Source organism: Haplochromis burtoni, unplaced genomic scaffold, assembly GCF_018398535.1.
Source record: "Haplochromis burtoni strain Fernald_Lab_line unplaced genomic scaffold, NCSU_Asbu1 Contig_126, whole genome shotgun sequence".
Taxonomy (NCBI): domain Eukaryota; kingdom Metazoa; phylum Chordata; class Actinopteri; order Cichliformes; family Cichlidae; genus Haplochromis; species Haplochromis burtoni.
Genome location: NW_024582487.1, coordinates 203,839 through 225,240, shown reverse-complemented (window position 1 = coordinate 225,240; position 21,402 = coordinate 203,839). Strand labels below are relative to the sequence as shown.

General features: G+C 40.2%; 1 protein-coding gene across 1 annotated transcript in view; it reads right to left on the bottom strand.

The window, feature by feature from the left end:
- Nucleotides 1–21,402, bottom strand: part of cfap61 (cilia and flagella associated protein 61) — a gene marked incomplete in the record, with an annotated part of 50,380 nt that overhangs the window by 23,223 nt on the left and 5,755 nt on the right. The window contains 9 exon segments of the mRNA XM_014336013.2: nucleotides 4,721–4,848; nucleotides 9,917–10,045; nucleotides 11,699–11,905; nucleotides 12,597–12,674; nucleotides 13,840–13,966; nucleotides 14,791–14,927; nucleotides 16,102–16,141; nucleotides 19,875–19,957; nucleotides 20,231–20,404. Coding sequence (XP_014191499.1) covers nucleotides 4,721–4,848; nucleotides 9,917–10,045; nucleotides 11,699–11,905; nucleotides 12,597–12,674; nucleotides 13,840–13,966; nucleotides 14,791–14,927; nucleotides 16,102–16,141; nucleotides 19,875–19,957; nucleotides 20,231–20,404 — 1,103 coding nt within the window.

The following is a 21,402-nucleotide window of genomic DNA, read 5'->3' as shown; positions in this document are numbered from 1 at the left end:
TTTAAAAAAATCAGCCAAAGATTCAAAAATGTGTGTAAACAACTGTTGAAGACTGTAATTTGCATTTTGTCCACAGATGTATAAAAACATTTAGAAAAGCAGACTAAAGCTAGCCACAAAAAGAAGAAAATATGGAATAAAAGTCACAACTCAGTTGATATAGTGATGATTTTGTGTTACGGGAATATAAGGCCAGGTAAAGAATCATAGATAAGCTAAGACAACAAAGCCTTTATTGGTCCCACAGTTGGGAAATTCAAGGATACAATGACACAGTTGACATTTTAGATGCCGAGTAGCAGCAAAATGGAAGTGCAGTGGTTGGATAACAATAGCAGCAAGCACTGAGTATTGCATACTGAGCTATGAGCATATGTCTATTAACATGTTTACTTTTGACAAGAGTGAAGCTTTTTTATTTTTTCTCTACTCTTTCAACATTATTTATCCAGAAAGTTAGTTTATAGCGCTCAAAGCTACCTTTATCATAATGTTTAAATGTCTTGAACACTGGAGGAATAACAACCTTTCCATATTTCACTTACTCAGTGAATCAGTCTTCTTCTTAGGTCTGTGTGGGTGTGTCACCACTGACTGACAGATGTTCCTGACATTCGCTTGTGGATACACAAACAGCTAAAGACACCTTGTAGCACACCTCTAGTATACTTTTGTCAAATGTAAGTATCCTCTGTGCTATCTAAGTGTAACAAAACCGCTTAACACCAATTTAACAATAACTAAACTTAAGTAACACTGAAACTGGGATGTTGTATAATGGGTCGTGTTTTTTATCCGGTTATTTAAATATGTATGCAGACACAGAAACTGCAACGCCAATATTAGACTGAAAAATGTTGCCTGCGTCTGAACTGTTGCGCAAACAGCAGACTGTTATCCACCTTTAACCTGAGAACACAAACATAGCAGAATGGTTTTATGAACTGAAACGGCGATGCATTGAAACGTTGTCATGATAGCCCATCCTGCACCTTTAGCAGCTCATTTACTGCGGACACTGCGTTTACAATACACTTGAGCTTGATTTAAAGCTGACTCCTGACACCATGATCCAAACGAGAAAACAAGTTCTACAAAATAGAAACTATAACAGATCTGAATGTACTGAACTGAAAACAGCTATTTATACCATTGTCACACTGTCTGGTTTGGTTTTGTTTTTTTGTTTTTTTTTTGGGGGGGGGGTTATCCTCAGTTCGCTGGCAAGTTTCCGTTTGTAAAGATTGACAAACGTAAATTACACGGGGCTAAAAAGAGCAGCTCAGGAGTTTAGCTTTAATTCAAAATTCAGTACACTGTTGAGATTACATATTATGGTGCTTTTACATAAATCATAAACCTTTTAAAATCCCTCTGTTTACCAATGTAGGCATGTTTACAAAGCGTAAAGCTTCTCAGGTGCACATTCTCCAGCCTGCTGATGCGTTTGTGGTTCCTGAGCATGAAAAACCGGAGCCGTCTGAGCTCTTGTGAGTTTACTGTTGACAGTATAAACCATCTCTTGTGATGCAAATGGCCTCCTTTGTTGTGGCCGACAGGACATTACACAGCTGATAACAGCAGTTCCAGCTCCTACGCTCAGTGAATAGCAAAGTGTGTGTGTGTACCTCGCAGCGTCCAGCCTTATCACCCTGACACTCTGATCACCTCCTGCTCTGTTCTTATCTGTGCTTCCTGCTAAATTAACGCCCAGCGGCGCACATTGACAACACCAGACACCAAAATGCTGCTAAACCGATTGTACATGGGAAGGCTGTTGTTTCATATTAGTGAGCAGTTATAGCAGTAGATACATGCAGTGAGGCATGTGGTAAACACACGATGGCTGTGCTTGGTTCCTCATATTGAAGAGGTACTTTAAGGTTATATCTGGTATACAGGATTGTTACAGGACTACAACTACAGCCAAATAACCAAAAACAGACTTTCCTGGGTGCTTATTTTACCTGTAAAATATTACAGGTACTATTAAATATCCTGCACCACAGCTCCACGGAGATGATAAACAGAAGCTGATTCCAAAGACACCACCTGGTCAGCTGAATGAAAATCTGCTTAGCACTTTGATGTGAGCCAAAAGTTGCTGGTTTTTATATAATGCTTTCATTAAATGACTCATTATACTGCACATTTTGTAAAGTTGGTCTCAGATCACACCTGTAGGCTGACTGCAGTATTAGTCATAAACCTTGCTGCTCCATCTTAGTGGGTGGTACTCAAATGCCAACCTATGGCGGTGGAAAAATTAGTGAAATAAGCAAAATTCCAGTTTTTATGAATCAGCATCCTCACAAGACCAGCAAGTCGCTCTGTCACTGGCAGTTAGCTGCTAGCAGGCGTTCAACCTCCAGCACATTACTTACACTAATGAGCAGGTAATAGTATGATAAAGTAGAAGAGGTCATCTACAAATCAGAAGGTTGGTGGTTTGATCCCTGGCTGCTCCTGTTTGCATGCCAAAGATATTGAACTATGAGTTAGTCCTGACATGCTGATTAAAATGTGAATGTTAGGCTAGGAAGCATTTAGGCATATAAAAAATGATTGTGTTATTGAGGCTTGGGTATAAAGTTACTGCTATAACTTTAATTTGGAATGTGATAACTAGCAAGCTGAGAGACCTTCCATCTACTGAAGAAAGAAACAAACAAACAAAAAGGTAAAAATATAAATGATTTGACGAATCACCTAAAGTAACTTTTCTTTCCTTTAAAAGTTCTACATTACTGACCTGTAGATATTAGCATAATAAACACATTTCCCAGCAAACAATATTTATAGCTGGATCAGATAAAAATGCCTCCGTGCTTTGTGTCAGCATTGGTTTAAGCGTTGCTTTCTGACATGAACATGCGAATAATAACAACAACACAATAACACAGCAACAATCTGACAGCGACCGCAGTCAAACTTTCTTGTCAATCCGTGCCAGAAGATGGATTTTTTGTTGCAGCGCTGAGGCATTATGGCCCATTATTGGCGTCTGGATGCGACAAAATCAGCAGCTCTGGATTTGCTCTGTTATCTGCCGGTGACAGACAGCTGTGGTGACCCTGCAGTCTGACCGCGGTGAGCAAAGGGCTGAGCCGCTGCAGAGCTCTTTATCTGCCTGACCCCGTCCCAGCCAGTAATGGAGGGGGGGGGGGGGGGGGGGGGGGGGGGGGGGGGGGGGGTGGGGGGGGCGTGGAGCCTGGACTCAATGAGCACAAGGAAATCTGTGTTGGTGTGGAGGGGGGTGGACATTTGGGCAGGGCTGATAAGGGGGGCCCCTCGCAGGCCGAAACTGACCCATCTTTCACCCTCTAAATGTGTTGCCGCCTCACCATTAGTCCAGTAGACACTAACTGCCTCATTAGTCAACTCATTAGTGACAGCAAACACAGATCGCTGCAGCAGATCCTGACGGGGGAAACAGTGGAGTGGCTAATTAAAGGGGGCCGGCTCTGGCCCCGCTGAATGCCAGGCCTCAGACAGCTGCGTGCGCCTGCCCCGGCACCGCCGCAGTGCCAGCCTCACCAGCTCTATGAGCGCTGAGAGATCTCGCTCTCTCAAAACAACAACCCTGGTTGCCTGGCAGCTATCAGCTGGCTCTGAATCAGCAGCCCTCTGCTTCTTATTATTTGCTGGAGCAGTTAATCTCAGGGAGCGAGGACAGAGGCAAACAGAAGACGCCTGAGCTGAAGTCAAGTGACATTTCCAGAGGTTTGGATTCCTGGCATGAAAGGCGATAAAGAAATGAAACAGAAGCTCGAGTGAGAGGCTCTGGGCTACTCGGGCACCTAAACACGTTTCATTCTAACATCTGCCAGATCTCTATTACAGCACCTGGATCCTCACCGTGTTCTTCTTCTTTGCCACATGCAGTGTGACCTGTTTGTGCTTATAGCAGACATCATTGTCTGCAGACAGTTACTGATTCAGAAACATGAGGTGCATGTTTAAGTGTTTGTACTACAGGTTGCGCCACTTGATGATTCTGAGTGCCATTTACACAGACTTTCATTATTAGACATATATGGAGACATCCACTGCGACCTATTTTGAATATGTAATCTTAAACACAAATTAATTTTAGCAGTTTAATCAATGCCATAAGAGCAACTTTAAAAGTTCAATCAATTTTTATTAAACATGAGTAAACATGATAAATTTATCAGGAACTACTTTTAGAAGTGGATTAATCTATATTTGATCTTGTGAGTATTTGGGGCAACCGGCTGGTGTGTATGGTCAGATTGAATATGACTATAATGATTCATGAAGGAATATGTCATATGTTGGTGGCAACAGTGGCACTCTATGGCACAAAGGAACAATATTGTATACATCGGGCTACACTTGTACGTGGCACATTTACATCCGCCTGTTCACCACAAACTACCCGACAGACAGAAACTCTTGGGAGCACTTTGAGTGTATAGGTGAGATTCTGAGCAGCTAATGAAGCTGTTTGCCGTGTGCAGCAGAGCTGTGTGCTCTGTGCTTGATGGGGACTTGGAAATGATAAGGTACATACATAATGCACAGATGGTGAGAGGTTTCTGTGAGAGGCTTAATAAGGGCTTGAGCAAATTTTTGCCCCGGGACACCAAACAGCTAATCGGATCAGAGTGAAATAGGAAAAACGCTGTCACTCCTGCCACAAATTTAGAAAGTACAGCCGCAATCAATCCTGGAGTTAGTTCAGAGGCAGACTCACCAGGAACAAAGCACCTCGAGGAAAGCTAAACCTGTGTCCGAAGCTCCCACCAGCACAATCCGGGTATTAATGGTGACCTTTGGCTCCATGGTCAACTTTCTGCTGACGAGGCTGAGAGCAAACGGTGCCTAAGAGAAACAAAGAGAGGAGACGGTCTGTCACGTTTACCCCCATCTGGAGGCGACACATCACTCCCAGAACGACTGACACCATTTTCAGGAAATTAAATAAATGCAGCAAATGTACTTATCATTACATAATGACCTGTCCAATTTCTCCCATTCACAGCTCAGCAGATTTCATCGGGGCGCCTCATCAGCCTGCAAGCTTTCAGATTTTCTCTTTATACTCTGTGACATTCAAGCGCGACTCGTGCTGAATCTTAGGCCCTAAACGTCTGCGCTGTGTGAAACTTAATGGACACGCCATCAATCATGCTTTTCACCAGTTTTCAAAAAAGTTCACAAGCGTTTGAGCAGAAACGGCTCAAAGCAAAGGGATTTTCTTGCGTAAAACTTTTTATACATCTTTTTTCAAGGGAAGAAGAATTTTAATGAGCTGACACGCAATCTGCCAAAATATGCAGAGTCCTGCCTCCCTGCATAAGCGTATAATTACAAGTAGCATGAATAACATTTCGTGCAAAGCACATTTAATTTTAGCCAAAACGGAAAGCCCGCTGGGATGGGAAGGGATCAAATGTGTGACCTGAGAGTTAAGGAACCCTTTTCTCCAACAATCACAAAAGCGTCCCACAGGAATTGGTCGAACACGCCGTTCCAATTTCCCAATTCTCCAAGGCCAATCGTCTCTCTCGCCTCCTCTCACTGTGATCTGAGGCAGCTAATGTCGCCTTCATTTTCTATAATTAAACAGATTGGCCCCACAATGCACCTTATTGAATGAAAACAACACTGAGCAAAAAAAAAAAAAGTAAAAGAAAAAAAGTGTGCGTGTGCGTGTGCGCGTGTGTGTGTGTGAGTGCGTGTGTGTGGTGTGGGGGGGGGGGGGGCCATGGGTGGAATTAACCTTTGTGTGATATTTAAATAAATTTCCACGAGGGCATGTGAGCCCAACATCTGTCACATACACGGAGGTGTTTTGGCACAGGTTTGACTGTGGGAGGAAAACGTAAGAAGCCTTGGTTATTTTATATGATAAATAAGCCACACACTGAAAAATTTGAAGCATCAAAAAATCACAAAAAATTAAACTTTGCAGGTTTGATTTTGAATTGTGTTTGGTAATTTAGTATATACGCCAAGCTTTTGTTTTGAAGCAACATATTTCAGAAAAGGTTGAGAGGTGTGTAATGCTTAAAAACACTTAATGGAACAACTAATTAAGTTAATTAGTAACATGATTGTGAATGGAAAACTATCCCGCAGAAGCTAAACCATGTGTATGCAGCCCTCCGGGTAATTTTAATTTTAGCAATACAATACCAAACCACATTCTGCAATTATTCCAGCTGCACGAGCCTCTGAGTACAGACTATTTATAAAAATGTCTGTGATTACTAAACAATTAATGCCACATTTTGGTCCTCGAATTAAAGCTGAGAGCGTGTACTTTCATGTTATTTGAATATTTTTGTATAGAGAGTTAAAACCTGAAAAATGTGTTCCAAAATAGATGGGTGTAACTGTATTTTCCATTTTTTTCATTTGGTCTTTGTACAGCATGTCGGAAATAGGGTTTCATCTCAGGAACTTATGTAAGCAGTAAAAGTCAATTTGTCTTTATTTTAATTTTGAATGCACAGGCTCATTATTTTTTATTTTTTGCTTGACTGGAGATAAAGTAGCCTTGGAGTCGATATGTGATGTATATTGTGTGATTACTGCAGGTAATACTAGGTTAAATCATGCAGCAACCACTGATGCTGAAAAACAAAATGAATTTCATGCAATAATCTGCAGTTCCACTAACGACCACATGAGGCAAGCTCCAAAGTGAGTCGATCCCCAGACGTCTGGGTTAAAATGATTTACCAGTATTAAAAAAGCATGTTTAAAAACTGGTGCAAAAAGAGTGTTTTGGATAGTTTGATGGATAAAAACTTCCCAGTGGGAATTTTGTCAGAACTGGATACTGGAGTTATGGGTATGGAGGTATGGCTGTTATGACTGATTATATTATATTATTGCAAACTGAGCCTGTGCTTGTTTTGCTGAGTGAAACTCCAGTATTTTACAGGTTTGCTATTTTGCACTAATTATCAGACAGGTGTGCGTTTGTGTGTTACATCCATGTAGTTTATGAATGCAGACTGATAACAAGTTTGTCAGAATTAGATGAACTCCACCCTCTGGTCCAAATACGGTCACTCAAGAAAACCAACATGGGTCCCACATACTACTCCTGAGAAGTTGTCTAAAGCTAATTTAAGCACGTTTTACTACCTGAAAGATGATTAAGAAAAAGTATGAACAGACTGCATTACTGTTCTCTACATTATATTACATTTATAAATATAAACTGGGACATCCTGTTTGAATATGTAAATGAATATGAAATGAGCAGCACACTGGCTTTGAAAAGTCTGTGAAAGCTTTTTGGTGATGACACTGACTTGCCGGTATCATGTGCGCCTTAATTTTGAAGATAAGATCATGTCATGACCGTTTTCTGGTTCATTTAGACTAGCCTTTACCCTGAAGAAAAAAAATCTCATATTATTGTTTGCATGTATATCTTTCTGTTCTATTAACTTTTAAAATAGATAAGACAAACAGTGATTTTTAAGCTGATGTCTCACACAGCTGCTGTAGGTCGACATTTATTGAAACCGAGCTTTACTTTATATGTAAAAACCCTTCATCTGTTATCATATACTGGAAAAATTAAATGCCTAGATGCATCCGTCTGAATACTGCAGGAATTAACCAGATGAGGTAATCAGATGAACAAAGCTCCCGTCTCATCTGCATGTGAGGTGGAGCAGGTGCAGCCGCTCTTATCGCGCTGGAGGTGCCTCACCTTTGCCGCACACAATGACCACGGCACTGCGTAACATGATCCCGTATTGACAGAGAGGGAACAGGTGTTTTAAATTTGATTAGTCATCCCGGGGCCGACATCGGGAGGAGGCTGGGACAAAGATCTCGGAGGCGAAGCTGTTATCAGGCAGCGTGGAAATCATGACTGGCATGGGGCTGGCGGGAGGGGAGGGGGTGATGGAGTGAAATGAACATGTTAGTGTACATGGTGACGCCTCAGGTGGAAAGAGCGCTGCTGAACATGGGGTAAATATTTGAAGTGCAGGATGTTAAAATCAATCAGCCAGGCTTTAAGCCCCAAACATGGTTGACAGCTGAAACCATGCCATTATTCACACAGGCTACTTTCACCTGCTTTTCTCCACCTTTTACTGAAGTCATCTTAAGAAGCTGCACTTCATATTTACAGAAGAAAATATGCCTTAAACAGAGCGACAAACCAAGGTACTAAAACCCAGGCTGTTAGTTTCATTTTCTTTATTCTGTTGCACTTTTTCCCTTTACTTAATCAACTTATAGTGGAAATCAGGCAGCAGGTGACAGCTCAGCATACACTGCACGTGGAAGATGATGCAAGTGTTTTCTCTCACTTTCAAATAATTAATCTCAGCTTTTTATTATCATCAGTGCTGAGCTGACACACAAACAGGTGAGTATTACTCTTCAAAAAGCATCAAAGCTGATCTGAAGGAAAGCGATGGCCTGACACCTGCCTGAAACACTCTGTGCTGGTTTTCCTTTCATTTGTATGTTTAGTTACAAGAACAGACCTGCGACAGATGGTCTGACTCCCCTCAGGGCATGGTCTCAACATCATGGAGTCAGTCTGGGATTACATGAACAGACAGAAGACTGAGACTATAAGACTGAAGCCACAGAAGATGCTGGAACAATAAACATACCAAAAACCTTAGTGCCATTCTCGGACCCAAATCATCGATGTCCTCGGCAGAATGTGTCACTCATTCAACAAAACCTTAAACCCTTTTCACTGAGTCAGACACAATCTGTCCTTCCCTAAAATACTCTAAACACATTCTCAAACACTAAAACACAAAAAAGCAAACCACAAAGATAGAATTGGAGGAAAACTACAACACAGATGTCTGATCTTAAGCAGTTCTCTGATGTAATTTAATCAATATATGCCAGTTCGAAGGATGTCTGAGGTTGATTCCAGCAATGGATGGAAACGCTGAGAGGCAGTGAAGTAATCGGAAGGGCAATCTGTGACACGGCATATTTGTTTACATGGACTCACAATGACAAGAAACAAAAGAAATGACCTCGTTCCACGTTTCTATAACAACAACATAAGGTTTACTTGATTCATGCTTCTTATAACCATGTTGGGGTAATGTGGAACTGACCACTTATAAAGTCTTATGAGCTATTCAATACAAGCAAATGTAAGTGTACAAAGATTTAGTATACATTCCTTCCACTTATCCAGTTCAGGGTGACAGTGGGGCTGAACACTGTTTGTTTCATATCTGAATGAGTGAATTAGGACAAAGAAGTAGGAAGATCGACTGCAGCCACAATCTCAGGTCTTTACTGTATCCTGATATTTCATTTCATCTCATCAGTAAAACTGTAAAACTGGAGCACAACTGGAAATACACACTACATTTTTTATGAATGGTGCAACAAATCTTCACTGGTTCTAGGTGTTATCTGAATGATCATCTGTTATTTTGAGTGGAGGTTTAACAGTTTGGATGTGTTTGTGAGGTTTTACCTGAGAAGTCTTGGCTCTTTTGTGTACACAGCTTTGAACCTGAGACAGTTAAATCCTCAAAGGATTTCCCTAAAAGTTAAAAAACTAAATCTCATCTTCTGAGCCAAACACAGTGTGCTGATTAGTCCATCATGCTTTTTTGCACATGAATGTGGGAGGACTTTTGTAGTTAATCCTCAGTAGAGTAGTTTAAAAACATTTGTTTCAAAGTGAATGTGATAAATTGTTGTAGGTGTGGGGGAAAAAGATGCTCAGAAGCATCTCTAAAACATGAACGTTCATTCCATCAAACTGTACACTTCATCCTCCAGCAGTGAGTTTCTCTTGCATACCTACAGTTTGTCTCTTTTGAAACAGCACTGCCTGGTGGCCACATGCACACCCTGCTATGCTCCCTGCCATCTAAACTCCCTGGCAGGAGGCTTCCTGTCAGCCTGCTGCTGCTGTGCCCACCTGGTCTTCTGTGAGCCGTCTAGACGGGGCGTTGATGCCAAGCTCCTCCAGCGGGTAGATGATCTGGCGTCGTGGGCAGACGGGGACGGCGCAGTTGAGGACATAATGCAGATGGTGGACGCAGGAATTCTGAGTGCAGAGAGAGAGGGCACGGAGTCAGTGAGCACAGAAAGGGAAAATCCCATCGGAGGTTAAACAGCAATCAGTTTGGGGCTTTTTTGGGGGGGGGTGCAACTGGAAAGCTACGTGGTGATAACGAGCTCGGGTGAAGAGTTAGATGATACAAGCGTTACACCACTGACACACGCTGCCCAAGCACAGCTTAAACCCCTCTGCTTATCTTCTGCCATTATTCCATTTTCACATCACGATCACCCAATCTGGTGCTTGTTTGTGGAAGTTAATTAGCAGAGGAAGTGGAAGGTCTCTACATGTTGAGGAAATTTCTTATTATGGCGTGGAGAGGTTGAGCTGGCAGCGCTGTCGACACCTGCTGCCCCGACCTCGGGGACCGGCAGCCTGCTGTAAAAAATGACCTGCTGACAGGCGCAACACGACCACAAACCTGTCTCTCTGATCAAGTTAGACGGCCACGAGCACAATTCCATATCCAACCTGTTCTCTCCATAAATAAAAGTTTGCTGAATTAGAGGAAACCATTAAATGAATAAAACTCAGTATAAAAACATTTGGTTTTATTTATGTTTTTACGGGGTTGTGAAAAAATTCTCCTGGCTTTCAACAGCTTATTTTCCCTTCCTGCTGCAGGGATGATCTAATCTAATTCTGCCTTTATTCAGGGTTTCTGTGACTTAAGTCAAAGTAATCAGTGATAATCCAACACAGAACTAATACAAACTGAATTACTTAACGAATTACTTAACGAATTTATTAGACCACCTGTCATAAAAAGAGGAAGGCAAATGTTTTGAAAATCCATTAACAACAGAGAGTACTCAGCCAATGATTATGTCCTACTGTACATTTGCACTGTTTTTTTGCACTATTTGCACTATAGTGTTTTCCAAAGTGATTCATGATCAGAACGTAAAACACATTTACATGTACAGATTCATTCCAAAGGGCTCTCATGCCTCAGAACGCATAACAAACCGACATACCGTAACATAGCGTCGGTATGTTACGTGATGGGATGAGGACATGTTGCGTGGGTCATATATAGCCTACTTCGATCTTAAGTGGGTTGAACCTGTGAAACTACATGGTAAATGTGCAAAATTGAGAAAAAGTTCTAGTAGTTCAAAGTGTAAAGTTTTTATTAATTTACACAAAATGTTGTATCTTTCTTTTGTTTTTTGTTAATGTGGACTTACTGTAAAAAAAACAGACATTTCCTTAGCATTTACTGAAAAAACAGGAACTTTCCTCTGCAGAGTATGAATGAAACTGGGGAGGTGGTCTTTAAAAGCTGGCTTATGAAAACACGGTTGAAACTTAAAAATCTATATGCACTCCTTTTCCAAAGCCAACCTGTGGGCCGGACTCCCAGGCCAAATCTGGCCTCTGGGCCTTATGTTTTACACATCTCATCTAGACTGATTGTGTACCTTTACTGACTACCTGTACATGCACTATCTTGCTACCTAGACTGAGGTTTTATAGTCACATGATCTGTGTAAAATGGATTTGTCTTTTTTTTTTTAACACTTTTTACAGCGTGCACTCGTTAGTTTGTTACACTAATGAGCAGCCTTGCACCCCAGCTGGAAGTGGCCCAGTGGTTAAGGGCTAAGCAAGGACCTGGAAGCCCCGTGCACTCACCTCCTGGCTGTGGTAGGGGGGGTAGATTCGGAGGTACAGGCAGGATTTGCGAGCCTGCCGGAGGACCTCCTTAAAGAAGTTCTTGGAGAAGTGTTGGATGGTGGTTTTGAGGACGAAGTGGAGTATCTGAGCGTGCTCATCGTAGCCATGGTGGCTAAAGTAGATGAAGCTCTCGATGTTGTAGTGAGCACGGATGTACTCGATGTCCTGACAAAGACACAGATTCATGTGAGCTTGACGACAGAGGAACAAATTTCAGGAGTAATATTTTAGGTTTTTCTCCTTTTACATTGTACATTTTGCTTATTGCAGTTCTTTTGCCTTTGTTGCCTATTACTGTGTTATTAGACCATGAAGTATTGGTATGCCATGTCATATAATAGCTACATTATTAAGAATTAATTAAAGCTCTTAATATAACTTTAATTAATTTTATTTGTACATTGTCTTTTTATTTATTGTTTATTTTATCTTATTTCAAATTAGTATTTTATTTAATAGAATATTTTCTTAATTATTTATATTGTTTAATTGTTTTTACTGTTGTTGTTGAAGGTTGGCTTTTTGTTTTTGCAAGTATCCCATGTCCACAATGTGTCCTAATTGGCCATTTAGCATTAAAAATTATAAATAAAAACAAATAAAAGCGGCAGATCGATGGAGCATAAAAATGAACATGAAGCACAATTCCTAACGGAAAAAAAAATTCCAGACTTTAATCATATAAAGCGCAGCTCTTTAGTCAGAGAAGAAGTGAAAAGCCAGGCTAGTGTTTAAAACAGCTCGCTGGCAACTCCATTTACCTTTTATTAGAAATCTTTTTACTCCTTTAAGGCAGAATGGGGGTTTAAATGGTCAAACACTTCACACTTTTACTAATAAACCAGATTTCTAGTACCTGCTCGTCCTTGATGATGACAATCCCAACTAACTCTGCTTCTGCCTGGGCGACGAAGGCCTGCAGTGGAACGGCATCCTGAGGAACAAGTGAACCAAACAAAAACACGTCAAATTTCCGTGATTCCACTGAACTACACACGAGCAGAGTGCACTTTACTTGTAGCTGAGACCAGTGCCATGAATACACATGAAGTGGCTGCATTCTCATTTGAGAAGTAATTATCAGTGTTGGAGCTGCGGCAGTGACAGCTGGGGTGTCAGTCAGAGAGGAAAATCCGTTCAGCTGAATTCTCACCAATCTGTTCCCTGGCACAAGAGCCAATATTCCTCGTTATTCCAAGACAATCATCACACCGCTCCAGTTACACTCGACAGTCCAAATTAATCACCATCTCATTTTTTAAAGTTAAGGGGAGCAAAAAGAGTCTTACCCGCCTTAAATTTACTATATTAACCCTTTGTTGTTGTCTCTGGGTTTGGAGTTCTGTTTGACTTTGTTTATCTCATGATGTGTTTCAGATTTTATGATATTGTTTTTTTAACTCTTGGTTTTTGTGTTGGTGCGCAGGGCGGAGTTTTCTGCCTGCCTGCCTCCACCTGTATTACCTCCTGTTTGCTCCTCTTACCTGTTTCCTCCTATCTGCCAACATTCCCTGTCTAACATCCATGTTTCCTAAATTTTGGAACTGCGGTCAAGTTAGTCAAGTTAGTTTAAGAAAGGTTTGGAATGAATGAAATGACCCTGAAGTATCTGCATGGCAGCTGTAATAAGAGCTGTCTGACTTCTTTAAACAGTAAGCAAAGGTGCTTTTATGCTTCCTTTAGCAGAGGACACACTGGAGCATCTTTAACGAAAGGAAAGCAGATACTACTGCTTCAGGATCATCATTAATTAGTTTTACTTCAGAGAGTTACACAAAGGCTGAAGAAAATCAGGAGTTACAAACATAATAAGCTAATCTCAGAGTCACAAAATTTTTTCTTTGATTTCACAGATGAGATTAAGTAGATGTTCCTCTTTGCTTAAAATACAACCTTGATATTAAAGTGATTTTCATATCCAGTTTTGTCAAAGTCTTATTTAAACAGAACTTGTTACGAGTTGTTTCAACTTGTAGTTGAAACTCATTTTCTGCAGATATATCTGAATGTGTGAGTCTTTGTCTGATCTAAAGCACAGCTGAGGTCTGTCTTTGTGAATCTGACTGCAGGTGTGTTAATAACAGTGTTTGTTGGCTGACCTGATCACAGCCAGTCTCGTAGTAGCGGTCCAGGTCCTGCAGCAAAGACTCATTCAGACTCAGATCCTTCACCAGAGCAGAGACAGCAGAGCGGTCCAGAGCCACGGCTGGCCTCACGCTCAAAGACCTGTGGGGAAAAAACACTTAAAGAGTCTGTGGAAATGCTTTGTATAGTGCTCTGAGACTTCATAAATGATTTCATTGTATAATCACTATAAATGACTGAACAGTTCATGCTCTGTATCGATGCTGTTTTAAAGAATGTGTTGATCTCTTGGGCTCAGCACTGCAGGAGTACATGGATGATTTTTCAAATTTCACTAAACATACTCAGCCACTTTATTAGGTACAGAAGTTCAACTTTACACTAACCAAAGTATCTAACGAGCCAATAACACGGCAGTAATATGATAGATGTAGGGCTGCAGAAATGATCACGACAACCTTCTGAAGTTCAAAAAGAGATTCATAATGGAGGAAGAAATGTGGTTAAGTCACTGAATGTGACATGGCTGTTGTGTCAGACAGCCTGGTCTGAGTATTTCAGAAACTGCTGATTTAGTAGGGGTCTTCCCACACAACCATTTCTAGGGTTTGGAGAAAATATCAGAAAAAGAGAAAATATACAGTGAACTTCAGTTTTCTGAGTTAAACTGTCTTGTGGCTGTCAGATGTCAGACTGGCCAGACTGCTTCGAACTGATTGGAAGGCAACAGTAATTTAATACAATGAGTTCAAATCAATACAAATAACCACTCAATACAACGAAGGTATGCAGCACAGCGTCTCTGAATGCAAAACATGTTGAACCTTGAAGCAGAAGACCACACCAGTGGATATTAGAGGAAATGTAAATGTTAAAAGTGACAGAGTCATTAGGTTCAAATACACTATCGGTGTTGTTCATTTGTGATTTTGGGAAACAAACAAAACTTGAGCTGTGAGATTTACCTGATTCCATCGCGGTGAAAGATATAGAGCTCATGTTGCGGCAAGCTGGTGGGAATTGACGGCACCCTGATAAAGTTCTGCAACAGGGGGAACTCAGTGGACAGATTTGGAACTGTGATAACGCAGAAGTTCTGGTCCTGCACAAACAAAGATAACACACATCAACAACTGAACAATAATCCATATATGGACAAAAATACTGGGCCACCTACAAATTACACCAACAGGAGCTGCACGGCCATGCTCGGCATGAAGCTCCTGGGGTGCAGTTTTGTGCTGATGTTAATGCCAGAGAAGGTTTGGGATGCAGTGCATTGGTGACTTTTATGCAATATACAGCTCAGCGCTGTAACTTTAGATGGTCCTCCACTTTGTCACTGAGTGGCTGTGGTTTCTAAACCGTTCGACTTTGCAATAATGCCACTTACAGCTGATCGTGTAAAATCTAGGAGAGAAGAAATTCCATGAACTGATTTGTTTCAATGGACACATCCTGTTACAGTGCCTGTCCAACTGTGGAGCACCTATCAGAGCCATGCAGTGATTTCTGTTTGTTTTAGGAACGTAATACAATTTTTATTTATATACAGTTTTTAATGATCAAAAACCCCAAATCAAATTGATTCTTCTTCTCTCTCCAGGCCTAGCCTTCAAAACAGCACAACTTCAAGGCAGGTTGTACTGAGCAGCCTTGCGATTTTGGTCTTCTGTTCGGAACAGACCATCTAAGAAATTTGTACTTCGCTTTGTTGAGTGAAATTCTAGTATTTTACTAGCTTGTTTCTAATTAGTACTTATTAGCAGTGCCTGTGGGTTGGACCCATACGGTTTATGGAAGCTGACAAGTAGTGTTAGCGCATAACTGAGGGTTAGCTGGTTACTGGCTGTGGCCAAAATGCTAATGCTAAGTTAGTTGCTACATTTGGTATAGCCACCTCTTAAGTAAGTAAGTGTGGGTGGCTCGGAGTTATTGACTAGGAGACTTCCAGACAAAGTTTCTCTGATTACCAAGTGTAGTTGTTCCCTGCCCTTTTTTCTTGTTTTTCCACATCATCAATTAAAAATCAACTGAAAAATTGCTAAAATAAAATAAAAAAAAATTTCAAAAATAAATAACTAAACATCTTAATTGCCTGAAACTTTTGGAAAGTTAATTCTCACTTGTTAAAAAAAAGCTTTAATGTACTTTAAAAAAAAACAAAACATTTTCAGGCATGTGAACCACTCTCAGGTCTAGAGAAAAACCAGGGGTCACTGACATAACGTAGAGAACATCTGACAGAGCTTTAAACTTGCAAAGATGATACTCACGGGGAAAACCTGGAACAGAAAAGGAATAAAGTCCGCTGATCTGGAAGAGAAGAGGAAGAGGAAGTTAAGTGTAACTACGAGTCTGTGCCAAACTGGTGATCACTGTGGTGGAACAACTGTCCGACCAATCTGCCCGCTGCTTCCAGCTCGACTTCTCGCCTTCAGCTCTCTGTCACTTTAAGCGTTGCTCTCATTAATAACGTGCTCACTCTCGGCAGGAAGCGACTCGACTCCATATTCAGTAACAGCTGGGAGGTAAGGCGGCGGTGAGGGGGGCTCAGCGGGAGCCAACTAACAGTCACTCTCCCTGCTTTAACGCGGCATATGACTGATGTAGCTCTGGACGGCTGCCACCAGCGCTGCCGAGTCACAGCCTCCAAAAAGTGAGAAACATATTTTAATTAAAACATGTAATATTTCTGAATATTTTCCCCATTTTTAAACGGTGATATCTGACAGTCGACATCTGTGAATTTTGCAGAAGTTGCCTCATACCTTTTAATAACTTTAGCTGCTGTGTTTACTTTACTTTTCCATGGCCTGCACATCACTTACATAGCCAATATTCTTTACTAAACATTTTATTATATCTGGATTATGACTTAAAGTGTTTTTATACTACAATTTCAGGTATTTACTTAAAATGTACATAAATTTCGATGCTTATGATGAAAGCAAACACAAAAGGAATCGCAGTGACACAAAATGTCTAAAATCCAAAAATGAACACAAGAAAATCAGAAAACAGTGTTGGGAAAAATAAAGCAGGCAACACAACAAGCAGGGAGGATAACATATGTAAATTAAATAAGTCAGTATAATAATTTATTTATAAAGTATGGCTTTCACATACCAAAGTGCTGTACAGGGTATGTATATCTATATGCACATGCACACATGCATACATGTAATTACAATACATATAAAAGACTAATTAGGTCCACATCATGTGGATGTCTATGACAGGTGCAGGAAATTGACATAGTTTATAAATGTAATATGTTTTTATTTACCAATATCAACATTGTTGTTATCAATATGATACATATGAATATGGATTATGTATAAACAAACACAATTTGTTATGTGTTAGCCTATCGATGTAGTCAGTGCATGTGGGTTTTTAAAAATATTTTTTTTTTTTACATTTGCCTGTTTTTTAATTGATCAACTTATTTGTTTGTAACCAGGTTAAAATGGTAATTTATTCAAATGAAATAATGAAATTGTTGAAATCCATGTTCAAAGGTGAAATTTACAGAAGAGGATTAGGGGCAGTGGGGGAAAAAAGAAGTTGGCACGTAATTCTGAGATTAAAGTTAACCTCAGAATTCTGATTTTTCTGAGAAAAATAATTCTGAGGAAAAAGTCAGAATCCTGACTTCAATCTCAGAATTCTGAGTGGGCACCTGTTTTTTTCCTTCTTTTCCAGAATTCCGAGAAAAAAGTCAGAATTCTGAGAAAAATTCAGAATTCTAAGATTAAACTCAGAATTCTGACTTTTTTGTTCTCAGAATTCTAAGATTTATGTCAGAGTTCTGACTTTAATCTCAGAATTCTGAGTGGGCATATGTTTTTTTTCTTTTTTTCCAGAACTCACTCTGAGAAAAAAGTCAGAATTTTGAGATAAAGTCAGAATTGTGAGGAAAATTCCAAATTCTGAGATTAATCTCAGAATTCTGATTTTTTTTCCTCAGCATTATTTTTTCTCAGAATTCTGACTTAAATCTCAGAATTTATCAGATTCTGAGTGGGGACATGTTTTTTTTTCTTTTCCAGGATTCTGAGAAAAATTTTTTCAGAAGAAACAGTCAGAATTCTGAGATTTAAAAGAGCAGTCCCGCATTTTATTGTGAAGAACTAAGGATTTTAAGAGGAAGTGAATTTGGCTGTGATCGGTAGCAGGACTGAGAGACGTTGCAAGGGGAAGAAGTTTGTGCCAGTGCGTACTGGTCTATATGCTCAACTGTATTTGTCTATGCGCACATTTTGCAAACTGTGACAAGCTGAGGACATTTCTGCTCCAAATCTACCAGGGATTCCTACTCTGCATTCCTTTACACTTAACTGTTTCTGTACAGTGAACATGCTCTCCACCTTCTGAAAACATGGGACTACAGAGCCTATAGAAGCATTATAAAAACAAAGTTGTCCACAACAACTGCATATGGCCCGTACACAGAGGTCCTACAGATGTCAACACTAGACATTCAGTAGGTGTAAAAAAAAAAAAAAAAAAAGAGGTCAGCTTGCATTACAAAACAACCCCTTCAGTGGACCAAAATTTTATGTCCAAGAATCCAATCCAACTTTATTTATAGAGCACTTTAAAAACAACATGGTTGACCAAAGTGTGTTCCAGTAAAAAACTGTGATAAAAGTTAAGTTAAACCATACATTAAACAGACAAAGAAAATTAAATAGCAATAAAATAAATAAATACATGAAAAAAAGATAAAAAATGAATCAGTAAATATTAAAACATGATTAAAATAGACAATAAAGTATAAAATAAATAAAATTAACAAAGTAAAAAAGATCAAAAGCAACCAAAAACTGACTAAAACTGACTACAAGCTGACTCTGGTCCTACCCCCAAAAAACGCCTTGGAAAAAAGGTTTGTTTTTAAAAGTCATTTGAAAATTTCAAGTGTTGGGGCCAGCCTAATATATGGAGGGGCAACTTATTCCATAATTTGGGGGCCACAACAGCGAAAGTTCTGTCCCCCCAGTTTTTCAGTCTTGACATGGGGAAACAAGGAGTGACTGGTCAGTTCATCTGAGAGACCTTTGTGCACTGTATAGCTGTAGCAGCCCTGCCAGGTAGGCAGGCCTGGCCATTTAAAACTTTAAAAGCAATCAATAAAATTAAAAAAATATTCTAATAGACAGACCCGTGTAAAGAGGGAAGAACGGGGGGTAATGTACTCATGTTTGCGTGTACATTTTAAAGTTATAAACAGGTAAACCATGTGACAAAACTGGATCCAGAGTGTGTCCATGTTTATGTGTGGGACCAGTCGCAAACATTAAAAGCATCAAGTAAAAAAGTCCTTTGCCAGTGGTTTAGTAGAATGTCTTATAAAAGAATTAACTCTGACGGCACTTTTTTGTGACAACAGTACAAATGGAAATGCTCAACTTTAAGTAGGGCTGGGTGATGGAAGAAAACCTATATATCACAATAATTTTTTTTTGTTGTTATATTGCAACACTCGATATATATGGTGATATGGCTTGTCTCTTTGTTTTGCAAATTACCGCATTTTGTTCGACATCCTCCCAATATCGCCATATTTTTCCCTATCTGGTAGTATTTAACCCCTTAGCAGTCCTATTAGTCCCCTAAACCATCCAATGTCCCGTGGGCGGTACGTCCGACTGCTAACAGTATAAACCATACAAACACGCATGCTCAGCGCACTGTGCTGGATAGAAAATGTTGCATTTGAATCGTGTGGGAGGAAAAAAGGTCATCTGTGATGGTGATAAGGAAGTGGATCGCTTAATCACAACGTTTTTAAGTGTTTTTAAAGATTAGTTCTGAAGGCTTTGTGCCTTCATTGAAAAGAGCCAGCACAGGGAAATGGGGCACTTTCCTGGAGAGGAAGAAGGGGAATGAGGTGAGGATTCAAACGCAACTCAGCCACACTGATGTGGAGCTCAGAGTAATGATGTAATACATCAGGTTTTAGATACACGCAGGACACTTATCTGAAGTATTTGCTGTCGGTTTTAAGGTTTTAAATGTCAGCTTTATTCTGAAAGCTTACCTCAGTTCATAATTCTTGTCAATAACAAAGATCTGAATACAGAAGGTGTTGGATTTTTCTGAAGCTGGCTGAGCCTCCTCCTGCTGAGATGTGTGACAACAAACACAAACAGACTTCAGACTGTACAGTACGACTGTGTTCATCTGTTCTTAAATTATCTGAGCAATAAAAATAAAAAAGGAAGGATTAGATAGACAAACAGAGAAGGGTGCTGCTTTCATTTCATCTTAATTTCCACATCTTTATATTGTTTTGAGCAGTGATCACATTTTGCTGTCCAACATCTTAGGAGTGTTTTGGAGCAATAAGAAAAGTTGAATCATTTCTCAGATATGAGATAGGTTTGGTTTATTTACCTGCTCTGCAGCCCGCCTATGTTCATCTTCATCAGACTGAGCAGGAACTTTATGATCTTTTGTTTTCTGCTCTCTGATCAAACCGTCAAACTCACTCAGTTCAAATCTGCCAAGGAGCCACTTCAGGTTGACATCAGCACTGGCACAGATGAAGCCAACAGCGACTCCATTAATCTACAGAAGAAACACATGCTTTATGATCATACTAATGTAGCACTACATTATTTTTCTCTCAGTGGTTTATCACTTCCTGTTTTATTCTGGTTTCCTGGCTTCCTCTGTTTTTCCTCCTTTTTTTCTTGCCAACACAAAAGTCTGCGTCTGAGGCTTGATTTACCTTTATCAAATGACCGCAAGAATGCTCAGTCTTACATTTAATAAGATAACACAGACTCATAGCTTAAGCTTTCTGTCTTGACCCCAAAGACCAGTTGTGAGCCAGGAGAAACCCTGATGTGTGTAGATAATCTCTAGAAAGTGCTGCCCAGAAGCAGAAATTTCATCAGGTTTTTATATTGTTTTACTTGTGTTCCTGAATGCATTCACCAGGCGCTCAATAAATGAGACGTGCTTCATATTTAGGTTTAGAAATAATTCTGAGGTTCCTGACTTTACAAATAGCATCTGAAAAAACACCTAAAACTTCACTGAATAGCCACTTTCACATTTCCTGTTCTCAACTTCAACAGGACTAAAAATAGATGGCATTTCATCTGCATCAGCTACCGAGTTTGTCTTGCTGGTTTTGGTTGCTGATCATAAGTAGACAAGCTTTTATCACTAACAGACCATCTGATCAGGACGTAAGCTGGAAATAACTGAACGACACATTCTGGCGTGCGGTGGACTGAAGAGAAAAAACCCTCTGGGACAATGTTGGATTGCGCTGAACATAATCAGACAAAAAGCCCAAAATGCTTCAGATGTCTGGACACAATATGTTCAGTGAGAGCATGCTTTGGCTGGGTATCAGCTCGTATCTGCCATATGCTGCCACAAACACATGTCGGCCCAACGGGCGGGGAGGGGAGAGGAGGATCTGTCGTCTCCCAAGTCCCGAGGGAATGAACCCTAGCGGGGTTTCTGATAGTCACTCGTCATCACAAAGCTGCTATTACAATATTTTTAGACACACATGAAACACATGAGACGCTTAGAACCACACACACGGG